General features: G+C 45.1%; 1 protein-coding gene across 1 annotated transcript in view; it reads left to right on the top strand.

The window, feature by feature from the left end:
• The first annotated feature begins 2,837 nt into the window (after positions 1-2,837).
• MED14 (mediator complex subunit 14) overlaps positions 2,838-13,073 on the top strand; it is a 157,993-nt gene continuing 147,757 nt past the window's right edge. Inside the window, 1 exon segment of the mRNA XM_030202340.1 lies at positions 2,838-3,117. Within this exon segment, the coding sequence (XP_030058200.1) occupies positions 2,936-3,117 (182 nt within the window). The 5' untranslated portion in view covers positions 2,838-2,935.

The following is a 13,073-nucleotide window of genomic DNA, read 5'->3' as shown; positions in this document are numbered from 1 at the left end:
TGGTAGAACGAGAGGACATGAAATGAGATTGAAGGGGGGCAGACTCAATAAAAATGTCAGGAATTATTTCTTCACGGAGAGAGTGGTGGATGCTTGGAATGCCCTCCCGCGGAAGGTGGTGGGGATGAAAATGGTAACGGAATTCAAACATGTGTGGGATAAACATAAAGGAATCCTGTTCAGAAGGAATGGATCCTCAGGAGCTTAACCGAGATTGGATAGCAGAGCCGGTAGTGGGAGGCGGGGCTGGAGGTTGGGAGGCGGGGATAGTGCTGGGCAGACATATACGGTCTGTGCCAGAGCCGGTGGTGGGAGGCGGGGACAGTGCTGGGCAGACTTATACGGTCTGTGCCAGAGCCGGTGGTTGGGAGGCGGGGCTGGTGGTTGGGAGGCGGGGATAGTGCTGGGCAGACTTATACGGTCTGTGCCCTGAAGAGCACAGGTACAAATCAAAGTAGGGTATACACAAAAAGTAGCACAGATGAGTTGTCTTGTTGGGCAGACTGGATGGACCGTGCAGGTCTTTTTTTTCTGCCGTCATCTACTATGTTACTATGGGGCTCATTTTCAAAGCACTTAGCCTTCCAAAGTTCCATAGGTTTCTATGGAACTTTGGAAGGCTAAGTGCTTTGAAAATATGCCTCCAAGTATACTAGGATGGCTGAGTAAAAGATAACAAATTAATGTGAAGTACTAAAACTGTAAAAAAGGGGCAGTTCTAATAAGATAATTCAGAATTATGATTTTATGTCATTGTTATTGCTTGTTGAGTGCATTTTGATATGTGAATGTTTTGTACTGTAACCCGCTTTGATGTTAAAGAAGGCTATAAATCTTTTAAATAAATAAAATAAATAGTAACTAACGTATGTCAGATGGTCTCTTTTCTATCAACAGCTACTATCTAATCTGTCCAATTGGAACAGAAGAACGTAAGAAATGCTGTGATGAGTCAGCCCAGAGGTCTCTCAAGCCCGATATCCTGTTTTCTGACAGCGGCCAATTCAGGCCCCAAGTACTGAACAGAATCCCAAATAGTAAATTCTTTCCTTGATGTTCATTCCCAGCAATAAGCAGTGTTGTTATCAAATCTACATGCCTAATGATGGTTTATGGGCTTTTGGCAGTAACTTGTCTAAACTCCGCATTTATTCTGTCCATACTGCTAAGGATATATCCCAGCTGCCAGGCAGAGAATATGCGCAAGCAAGCCAAACCACCACAAGGGTGGAGGTACACAAATTTCTACGAAAAGTAGAATCTGTCAGCTAGCACATTTGCTTATTTCCGATCTGAGGAAGAAGGGCAACCTTCGAAAGCTAATCAAGAAATGTATTAAGTTATGTCCAATAAAAAAGGTATCATCTTATTTTCTTTTCCATGTTTTATTTTGTTTGATTTCTATAGATTCTACATGGACTTCCATGTAGAAGTCGGCCCTTGTAGATCACCAACGTGGCCGCGCAGGCTTCTGCTTCTGTGAGTCTGACGTCCTGCACGCAGGACGTCAGACTCACAGAAACAGAAGCCTGCGCAGCCTTCTACATGGAATGTTGCTAGTGGAATAGCAACATTCCATGTAGAACCTCCAATAGCAGCAACATTCTATGTAGAATCTCCAATAGTAGCAACATTCCATGTAGAATCTCCAGTAGTAGCAACGTTCCATGTAGAATCTCCAATGGTATCTATTTTACTGTCATAGTAATGCTTGAATGTTTTCACTTATATACACTGTCAGCTAGCACATTTGCTTATTTCCGATCTGAGGAAGAAGGGCAACCTTCGAAAGCTAATCAAGAAACGTATTAAGTTATGTCCAATAAAAAAGGTATCATCTTATTTTCTTTTCCATGTTTTATTTTGTTTGATTTCTATAGATTCTACATGGACTTCCATGTAGAAGTCGGCCCTTGTAGATCACCAACGTGGCCGCGCAGGCTTCTGCTTCTGTGAGTCTGACGTCCTGCACGTACGTGCAGGACGTCAGACTCACAGAAACAGAAGCCTGCGCAGCCTTCTACATGGAATGTTGCTAGTGGAATAGCAACATTCCATGTAGAACCTCCAATAGCAGCAACATTCTATGTAGAATCTCCAATAGTAGCAACATTCCATGTAGAATCTCCAGTAGTAGCAACGTTCCATGTAGAATCTCCAATAGTAGCAACATTCCATGTAGAATCTCCAGTAGTAGCAACGTTCCATGTAGAATCTCCAATAGTAGCAACATTCCATGTAGAATCTCCAATGGTATCTATTTTACTGTCATAGTAATGCTTGAATGTTTTCACTTATATACACTGTCAGCTAGCACATTTGCTTATTTCCGATCTGAGGAAGAAGGGCAACCTTCGAAAGCTAATCAAGAAACGTATTAAGTTATGTCCAATAAAAAAGGTATCATCTTATCAATGTTTTATTTTATTTCATTTCTATTGATAACCTTTATACGGCTACCACAGTCCTCTACTCTAAGCAATGAATGCAAGATTATTCCGTTCTGACTGTTCCTTTGCATACATCCGTATGCTGCACAAGCCTTTATTATTTTGCGTCCTCGAACAAGACACCTCCGTTGTTGTGGGGGCCGGCCCGGCTTCAACTTTTAGACGTCACGCCGCACGCGCCGCCTGAGGTCATGAACCCTCCTTAGACTATACCAAGGTTATACTCGGACCGTACCAACTCCGTCTCTGAGCAAGGAGGTCGTTCGAGTCCGACGAGGTGACGTCAGAACGCCGCTGCGACGTGGAAACCATAGAGACCGACCCAGTTTCGTTTTCTGTTTCCGGCTGGGTCGCTCTCTAATCGCTCATTTCCGGTGTGGGGCCCGAATCGCGATGGCGGCGTGTGAGACGAGTCAAGGCCGGGGCTAGGGGCTGACTCCATTTCCGCAGCCTGGAGCGCGCCGGCTTTAGTTACTGCTGTGAAGATGGCGCCGGTGCAGCTGGAGAGCGTTCAGCAGGTCTCGGCGGGTGGCCCCGCGTCCGCCCCTGCCCTGCCTCCTCCGGGCTCCGCCACCGCCGCAGCGGCGAGTCCTGGCTACAGGCTCAGCGCGCTCATCGATTTCCTGCTGCAGAGAACGTACCAGGAGATCACTGTGCTGACTGACCTGTGAGTGTTATGATTACGTAGCCCACATTTCCCCACCTCTTTGCAGTCATCATGAATAGTAGAAATACGTGAGAATTGAACATTTAGTACATGTTTCCTAGCCCACTTTTTTTGCCTCTTGTCCCCGCCAGGAACTTCGGAGTCACTCCTGGTATCTGGCTCGGCTCGTTCCTTCCGCTTTCCAGTGTTCCAGGCTGGGCACCTCACACTTGGGTACCTAAATCTGGAGGAGTGGCCTAGTGGTTAGTGTGGTGGACTTTGGTCCTGGGGAACTGGGTTTGATTCCCACTTCAGGCACAGGCAGCTCTGGGCAAGTCACTTAACCCTCCGTTGCCCCAGGTACAAATAAGTACTTGTATATAATATGTAAGCCGCATTGAGCCTTCCATGAGTGGGAAAGCACGGGGTACAAATGTAAGAAAATAAAAATGTGGTAGGGTTTAGAAATCTGCTCTTCAGTACTTTTATTGAGAATAGCCTGGTGGTTGGAGCAACAGGCTGCGAACTAGGAAAACCCTGTTGAAATCCTGCTGATGCTGTTTGAGATCTTTGGCAAGCCACTTAATCCTCTATTGCCTCAGGTACAAATTGTGTTAAAGGAGATTACCGCTTACCAGAGCTCCAGGCTGGGCATCTCTCACTTGGGTACCTAAATCTAGGCAAACGAATTGGTGATCTAAATTTATGTGGTAGGGTTTAGAAATCTGCTCTTCAGTACTTTTATTGAGAGTAGCCTGGTGGTTGGAGCAACAGGCTGCGAACTAGGAAAGCCCTGTTTGAAATCCTACTGATGCTGTTTCAGATCTTTGGCAAGCCACTTAACCCTCTATTGCCTCAGATACGAATTGTGTTAAATGAGATTACTGCTTACCAGAGCTCCAGGCTGGGCATCTCTCATTTGGGTACCTAAATCTGGAGGAGTGGCCTAGTGGTTAGTGTGGTGGACTTTGGTCCTGGGGAACTGGGTTTGATTCCCACTTCAGGCACAGGCAGCTCTGGGCAAGTCACTTAACCCTCCGTTGCCCCAGGTACAAATAAGTACTTGTATATAATATGTAAGCCGCATTGAGCCTTCCATGAGTAGGAAAGCACGAGGTACAAATGTAAGAAAATAAAAATGTGGTAGGGTTTAGAAATCTGGGTTTCAGTACTTTTATTGAGAGTAGCCTGGTGGTTGGAGCAACAGGCTGCGAACTAGGAAAACCCTGTTGAAATCCTGCTGATGCTGTTTGAGATCTTTGGCAAGCCACTTAACCCTCTATTGCCTCAGATACGAATTGTGTTAAAGGAGATAAGTTCAAACAGCAATATTGGAATAAACATAGAGGATCCCTAAATAAAGAAAGAGGATGCTATAAAAATAAAACTTAAATGACCTCATGGATGTTGATGAGTGGTGCTTAGGTGGTGACTCCAGCTGTAAGGAGCTAAGTCTAGTTCTGTGCAGACTTACATGGACTGTATATGGCAAGACAGATTAGGATAGGCTGGAATGTGACAGCAATTGCAGTGTTTTGGATACTTTTTATTCTTTAATATTTTTGGGCAGCATTTTGCTTAAAATGTGTAATTGTGATTATGTGATTCAAGGTATGTCATTTTTTTTTATTTTTACCACTGCAGCTCCTTGTGATTCTGGACAATGGAGGATTAAGTGTCTTGCCCAGAGTTACAAGGAGCTGCAGTGGTGGTGGGGGGATAACATACTTTTAATTGCACAATTAACAATGTGTTCTGCTTACAAAGCTGTGGTAGTGATTCCCAGTGCCACAAATGCGTTGAAGCCGATTCAGTTCCAATGGGCTTCATCACATTTGCCATAGGTTGGAAAAGGAGCCCAATATGTCTTGTCACATTCTGGAGAAAGTCGATTTATATGGAAACTAGGAATTGGCTGTGATTTCATGGCAATTAATCAGTTCATGTTATATTCTATGTTGTAAACTGTCTGGTGTAGTTTATTGTTGGGTGTTTTAAGAAATGTGCGGTATAAATAAATCCTGGTGATCAGGCTGTGGAGCCCGGTACATCAAACTTTGGACTCTGACACATCTACTTTTCTACTGTCCGACTCCAACTAAGTACAGTAAATCTAAGAGAAATTTGATTGATTACAGAAACATAGGACATATTTTTATGTACAAAATTAGGACTGATAAATTACAGAATATATTTATTTGAAGTTTGAACAAATAATTAACACATGAAGCAGGTCACATGCTGGATCTTATTTTTCTGTCGTATAAAGATGACTATGTTAGATCCAGTGCAGGTTATGAAGGTGGGGTGGTCTGATTATTGTGTTTTGCTATTTAGTGTGATTGTTAAGCGAATGGTGAAGAAGGATCTGTATGATTCGCTGTTGGTGATGTCTCCTCAGTTTGAAATAGTCGATTTGAATCGGGAGTGGTTGTTTAGGTTAGATATTGAAGATTTGGGATTGCCCCAGAGCGTACAGTTGCATTGCATGAGAATAATGTATTGTTTCCTTGGCAATTGGGTGTTTTATGTTGCGGAGAGAGTTGAGATGGACTGAGAGGTTATGGAGAAAATGTAAGGCTAAAGAGGGTTATGAAAATTATAGGATAAAATTGATAGAATATTTGGTTATTTATGAGGTTAGGAATGAGTTTTCTCAGAAAAAGGTGTCAGGAGAGCGTGGTACGGGCGGTTAGCTTGACGGAGTTTAAAAAGGGGTTGGATAGATTCCTAAAGGACAAGTCCATAGACCGCTATTAAATGGACTGGAAAAATTCCTCATTTTTAGGTATAACTTGTCTGGAATGTTTTTACGTTTGGGGAGCGTGCCAGGTGCCCTTGACCTGGATTGGCCACTGTCGGTGACAGGATGCTGGGCTAGATGGACCTTTGGTCTTTCCCAGTATGGCACTACTTATGTACTTATGTACTAAGTGAAGCAGGGAGCATTTTTTTGAAAATTTGAGCCCTGTGTGCCTGTTTGTGAGTTCTTGGCAGGAAAACTGCAAGTAGCTGTCATATTTCATAGAGGTAGTGGTACATATGGATGTAGTTGTTTGAATAACGCAATTTTAGTTTCAAGATGTGCTGTGATGATTGTCTTTAACAGGAAGCCTCATTAAGGACTTGAAGAGAGGAGAGAGACTGGGAAGTTCAGCTGACTTTTAAATAATGCTGTCCTTCAGTGTGATTGTATTTGATACTGAAGAACGAGTGAGCTGAGGCATCCCTCCCAGGAGCCCAGGTCATCTTTCTTAGAACTGTATGCATATGTGCAAAGATCATACTGCTTTAGAGAATTATGGCAGCTGGATTATGCAGATTAGCAATTTTCCTTGCATATTAATTTAACACGAGCCTTTTGCTTAAAAAAAGCTGTGTTCTTTAGTCACTAAGGAAATGTATTTTCACACTAATTTGACAACTGAGTTTAAGTTGACATTTAAAACATTAGATGGTTGTTCAGTGTGCAGTAGGAATGAAGTTTGTGAAATCTGGGGGGGCTCCTAGCAGCTGAGAGAATAGAAGTCACATGAGATTAATGGCTGTGGGGTGAGGCTGTTGTGAAACAGGTCTGTATGCTTTTTACAGAGTGGCAGGTAGTTACTCTGATTCATTTCAAGAGAGTCGGTTCTTACAGAGGAAGAAAAATCTTGCACACCTAAAATTCAGTGAATGGCAGAAGAGAGGGACAAAGTACACAACAACTTAACAAATATAGAAGCACAGAGGGCCGTCAATAGCCCTTTATTGGAGGACCTGACACGGGCTGTGTTTCGGTGTGAAAACGCTGGTGTCAGGGGGTCTAATGGAAATATATAGAACAGGATATGCATACATAAGAATCTGAACATTCATAGTATGTATAAATTATGTAATAAATACATACATGGGAGTCAGAGTCTTACAAAGATTGAATCAAATAAACATATGTGGTGAATGATAGAAAAATTGAATAAAATAAAATAGTTGGTGGTAACACAACAGCTCATAATCGAAAGTGATCGCCGGCCATTTCCTGACACAATTCGGGAAATGGCCGGTGATCTCGGAAAAGCGGCAAAATCGGTATAATCGAAAGCTGCTTTTTTGACAGCATCGCCGCTTTCCCGTCACCTCGCTGGCGAAAGTTCAAAGGGGCATGTCGGCGGCAAAGCGAAAGCGGGACATGGGCAGGTATGGGCGTGGCTACCAGATAGCCGGCTTTCGCCGATAATGGAAAAAAAAACGGCGTTAAGCAGTATTTCGCCGGGTTTACTTGGTCCTTTTATTTTACTACTACTACTTAGCATTTCTATAGTGCTGCCAGGGTTACGCAGCGCTGTACAAGTTTAACATGGGGAAGGACAGTCCCTGCTCAGGACCAAGCCTCAAAAAGGTGCCCCAACTCACCAGATGACCATTGGAGGGAAAGGGGTCCCCCAGTGGTCACCAACCCCCTCCCATACTAAAAAAATAAAAATAAAAACCTATTTTGCCAGCCTCAAATGCCGTACCCACCTCCATGACAGCAGAATGTGTTCTATCCTCTGACAGCCTTTCCCTGGTTGTGATTTGGCTCTCAGGTGAGTGTGACACCTTTTCTGTTAGGTGCCCTGCAGAGTCACATCAGCAATGCATTGTGGTGGGTATAGGGTAGTGGGCTCTACTCCCATGGTGCTTTTCCCCCTGCTAACTGGGTCAGAGTGTGCCCCGTTTTGTTTCCTGTTGTAGTCCATGCGGTAGTGGCCATTTTTGTAAGCCAGTCCCTTTCCTATGTTACCCACGTCAGAGAACGTAGTTCTTACCTTGAATGGTGCTGAAAGAGGGCATTGTACACCATTGTGCCAGCTCTGACCTACTGCTAATGTTAGTACCAGGGGTCTCTTTGCCAGTGGGGCACAACCTCTGATCTGCAGTTAACTGTGAGTAAACGTGGTTATTTCACGAAAAGACTTTTTCAGAGAGATTAGTCTTCAGGTGTGAACTGGTGTGCCAAAGTTATACAGCAGCAATAAGTCCTAGAGGCTGTATGCAGGTCCCTGGAGCAGTTTTAGTGGGTGCACTACATTTGTGGGTAGTGGGGTTTTTTTTTTGGGGGGGGGGGTTTGGGGGGGCTCAGCTCCCAAAGTAAGGGAGCTATGCACGTGGGAGCTTTTCTGAAGTCCACCGCAGTGACCCCTAGGGAGCCCGGTTGGTGTCCTGACATGTCAGGGGGGCCAGTGCCCTAAAAATGCTGCCTCCTTCCACGGCCAAATGCCTTGAATTTGGCCGGGGTTTGAGATGGCCGACATTTTTATCCACCATTATCGCTAAAAAACGAAGCCGGCCATCTCAAACCCCGGCCAAATCAATGCATTTGGCTGGGCTAAACCGTATTATCGAAAGAAAAGATGGCCGTCCATCTTTTTCAAAAATACGGGTCTGGCCAGCTGTTTGCAGCGCCGCCAAAATACATCGCCGGCGCCATTCGATTATTCCCCTCACAGTAACATAACAGAGTAAATGGTGACAGATAAAGACCTGGATAGAAAGAGAGGTGGTGGGGGTGTCTACTCATATTCCTCTGCAGGAGAACGCAGTGAAGGTGCTCTATAGGTGGTATCTTACTCCTGTTTGTCTGCAGAGGATATTCCCAAATTGTTGCTATCCGCACTCCCGTTATGTTTGGATCCAGTTGCACCTGAGCTGCAAAGGGCTCCATCACCAGAGCAAACAGCAAGGGCGACAGAGGGCATCCCTGTCTAGTCCCCCTGTACAATGTGAATAGGTCTGAGTTGCCACCATTAACCCAGACGCAGGCTCTTGGGAACTCATAGAAAGCCTGAATCCATCGCCTGAACTGCCCTCCAAACCCCATAGTCTCCAAGACCCTGTGCATGAAAGGCCAATGAACCCGGTCAAATGCTTTTTCCGCATCAAGGCTCAAAAGACATAAAAGTTTCTGATTTCTTTTAGCCAGATGCTTAATGTCTGTTACCCTCCTGATATTATCCATAGCTTTGCGATGAGAAACAAAACCCACCTGGTCTGGATGGATGATCGTCGGGAGAATAGGAGCCAAACGGCTTGCCAGTACCTTAGCCAAAATTTTTACATCTGCATTTAACACAGATATAGGTCTATAGGATCCACACTCTAAATGGTCTTTTTTCCTGGCTTGGGTATTACGGCTATCCAGGCCTCCATCATAGACAAAGGCAAAGATCCACCCCTCCCCACCTGATTACACACATCTGCCAGAAGAGGGGCTAGCTCTGGAGCAAATTGCTTATAAAACTCATTGGGCAGGCCATCCAGACCAGGTGATTTACTAGATGGTAAGCTTCTAATAGCCTGTTGGATTTCCCGAGGGGTGACCGGTTCATCTAATATTCACTGTTGTTGGTGACTCAGGGAGGACAACTCAGTCACCCAAGTACCGATCTATTAACTCCAAGGATGGATTAAGGTCCGAGGTGTACAAGGTTTTATAAAATTCCCCAAATCTCGTGCATATTTGCACAGATTTACCCAAGACAGTTCCGCTCACGTCTCGTATCTTTAGTATAGTCCGTTCTACTTTTTGCCTGTGCATCCGAATGGCTAGGAAACGTCCTACCTTGTTCGCAAACTCGTAAGAGCTTACCCTAGTCTTAGCTTGCATCAGGGTAAATTGCTCCGAATAGATGGAGTCCAGCAGCAACCTCTGGTCACTTAACTGCCTCAAAACCCGTGCAGACCCAGTGGCCTTATGCTGCGCTTCTAGTAAGCGAATACTCTGTGCAGCTCACTATTTGTGCATTGCGGGTCTTAGATTTTTTACTGGCCATCTGCAAAAAGTAACCCCTTGACACTGCCTTCATGGCATCCCATATTATACCTAGAGAGGGCACCGACCCCAAGTTAAACTCAAGATATTCTTTTAGCAATGTTCTGTATCCTAACACTGCTTCCTCCTCCTGCAAAAGACCAGTATTAAGTGTCCATCTTTTTTCTTTTTGCTCAGCCCGTATATTAGGCAACGTAGCCCATACCGGAGCATGGTCCGAGAGAGTCACATTGCCTATCCCAGCCTCAGGGTCCCACTCCACCAGTGCAGCGTCTAATAGGAGGTAATCTATACGGGAGTATGATTGATGCACTGGGGAATAGAATGTGTAATCCCTTACCCTCTGATGGTTTACCCTCCATAGGTCCACCATACCAAGTGACTTTGCTAGGGAGCGAAGCGCCAAAGAGTCCCTCTGTCCCTCATTGCTCGTGGCCCCGGAGCGATCAAGGGCCGGGCTCATTACAGTATTTAAATTCCCTTCTGTGACCAGTGATCCCTGCACAAATGTTGCCAAAGAGTTTTTCAAACTCTCAAAAAAGCCCACCTGCCCCGAATTTGGTGCATAAATAGATACAATTGTTAGATCCACTTGGTTAACTTTAATATGCAAGAAGATATAACGTCCGCCTGAGTCCCTTTTTACCTTAATCACCTGCGCCCCAATTGTGGTATGTATAAGTATCGCTACCCCTCCCTTTTTTGACCCCGCCGCAGAGGCAAAGTATGACACTGGGTAGTCCGAGTGAGAGAGAAGCCTTTCATATCTATTTCTCAAGTGTGTTTCCTGTAAAAGAACCACGTGGGGCCTAAGCTGTCTCAACTCTGCAAACAATTTCTGCCTTTTCTGAGGCATGTTCAGCCCCTTCACATTATCCTATATAATAATTCTCACCTCCAACAGGATGTGCTTGGGACCGTGCCTACCGGAAGTGGTCTGCTAGGCAGGCACTCAGTGACATCAGTGACAGACAATTTGGCAAAGCAAAACAATCTGAGTGCTGGCCATTAGGACACAGGGTTGATAGGAGAGTTTTAAAAGACTGAAGGAACCGAAAGTGTTAAATGGGGGGGAGGGGGGGAGTTCTGAACCACTGAAAGAGGAACATTTGGCAAAGCAAAACAATCTGAGTGCTGGCCATTAGGACACAGGGTAGATAGGACAGTTTTAAAAGACTGAAGGAAACGAAAGTGTTCAGGGGGGGGGGGGGGGGGGGGGGGGCAAGTACTGAATGAATGAAAGAAATGAAAATTTACGAGAGGAACACAATCTGAATGCCGGGCATTTGTACACAGGGTAGATAGGACACTTTAAAAAAAAAAATGAAGGACGTGAAAGTATTACATCTTGGGGGAGGGGTGAGGAGGAAAGCGGTGGGGTATCTGGATACTGGGCGTTAGGGCCACGGGGGTACATAGACTTTTGAAAGCCTTAAGGAACCCAAAGTGTGGGAAGGAGGAGGGAACGGGGTGAGGGGCATTAGGAACAGGGGAGGGGGCCCTGTCACACACTCTCATTCTCACACACACACTGTCACACAGACAGTCTCACTCTGTCATACACCCGCACATTCACTCTGGCTCTCTCTCTCAAACATACACACTCCCAGGAAAATCTTGCTAGCGCCCGTTTCATTCGTTCCAGAAACAGGCGTTTTTTACTAGTAAGATATAATCTTTAAGTCCGTGCCCATCATTGAGCGTTCCACCAAGTTAGCCCACTTATCTCCCTCCAGTTCCGCTCTGTACATTGCCTAGGTGTGTCACCCACTGAAGCCCTCGACATACCCTCTTTCCCCCCCATCCTGCCCTATCCTCACTCCTCCCCCCCTTGTAAAACCCCTCCCAGTCCCAACCATTCTCACCAAGTGGAGGACTACCTCCTCCAATTGGGATCTGAGGAAGCTACCCATCATTCACACCATCCTCAGCCATTCATCCACCCCCCCCAACCCGTGCTCTGTTTTTAACCAACATCAATAACTGCCAACAACATCCCATCTCCCTTTCAAGCCCCTTATACATCTGGGATACTTCAATGAAAAACCCACCCTCTAACATACCTAAACAAGCAACCCACATTTCCTTAGCGTCCCTCCGGACCGGACCAGGATTGGACTGATGGGTTGTGCTCGCCTACCAGCAGGTGGAGACTGAGAAAAAACTCTGACTCTAGAGAGCCAATAGGAGCCCTGGCCATGTGACCTTAGCCTCAGTATTTTCTCAGTCTCCCAGCAGGTAGGAAGCGAGCCCATTAGTCTCTCTTTTTATCTTTTTATCTTTCTCTTTTAGAGGTTAATAATAAGAACTACAATGCTACCTCTTCTGTGCCTAGGAATTCTCGGTTAGACGCTGGTCAGATAGAGATTTCTTTTCCTTTCTTTCTTTACAGCCTCTGGGGGTGTTAAACTCGGGGTGCCCCTGGGTCCCTCCCCCCTTCCTCCCCATCTCCCATATGTAGTTGGGAAGGGCTACCCTTTGTTTAGAAAGGGGTATGTCTTTGGGAGAGGCAGCCACTATAGAAAGTTAAAACGTATAGGTATTTTTCCTTTCCCAGCATTTTAAAGAGCAAGCTAGCAGGCAGCGCTCGGCTATTAAAAAAAAAAAAAAAAAAAAATCCCCAGGCTTCTAACGAGCAGGCAGCTCTGTGTTATTCTATTACTCTTCAGCAGAGTTTTTCCCCATTACTTTAACGAGCAGGCAGCTCTGTGTTATTCTATTACTCTTCAGCAGAGTTTTTCCCCATTACTTTAACGAGCAGGCAGCTCTGTGTTATTCTATTACTCTTCAGCAGAGTTTTTCCCCATTACTTTAACGAGCAGGCAGCTCTGTGTTATTCTATTACTCTTCAGCAGAGTTTTTCCCCATTACTTTAACGAGCAGGCAGCTCTGTGTTATTCTATACTCTTCAGCAGAGTTTTTCCCCATTACTTTAACGAGCAGGCAGCTCTGTGTTATTCTATTACTCTTCAGCAGAGTTTTTCCCCATTACTTTAACGAGCAGGCAGCTCTGTGTTATTCTATTACTCTTCAGCAGAGTTTTTCCCCATTACTTTAACGAGCAGGCAGCTCTGTGTTATTCTATTACTCTTCAGCAGAGTTTTTCCCCATTACTTTAACGAGCAGGCAGCTCTGTGTTATTCTATTACTCTTCAGCAGAGTTTTTCCCCATTACTTTAACGAGCAG

Source organism: Microcaecilia unicolor, chromosome 4 (assembly GCF_901765095.1).
Source record: "Microcaecilia unicolor chromosome 4, aMicUni1.1, whole genome shotgun sequence".
Classification (NCBI taxonomy): Eukaryota; Metazoa; Chordata; class Amphibia; order Gymnophiona; family Siphonopidae; genus Microcaecilia; species Microcaecilia unicolor.
Note: the sequence above shows the minus strand (reverse complement) of the source record. Positions and strands in the feature narration are given on the sequence as shown.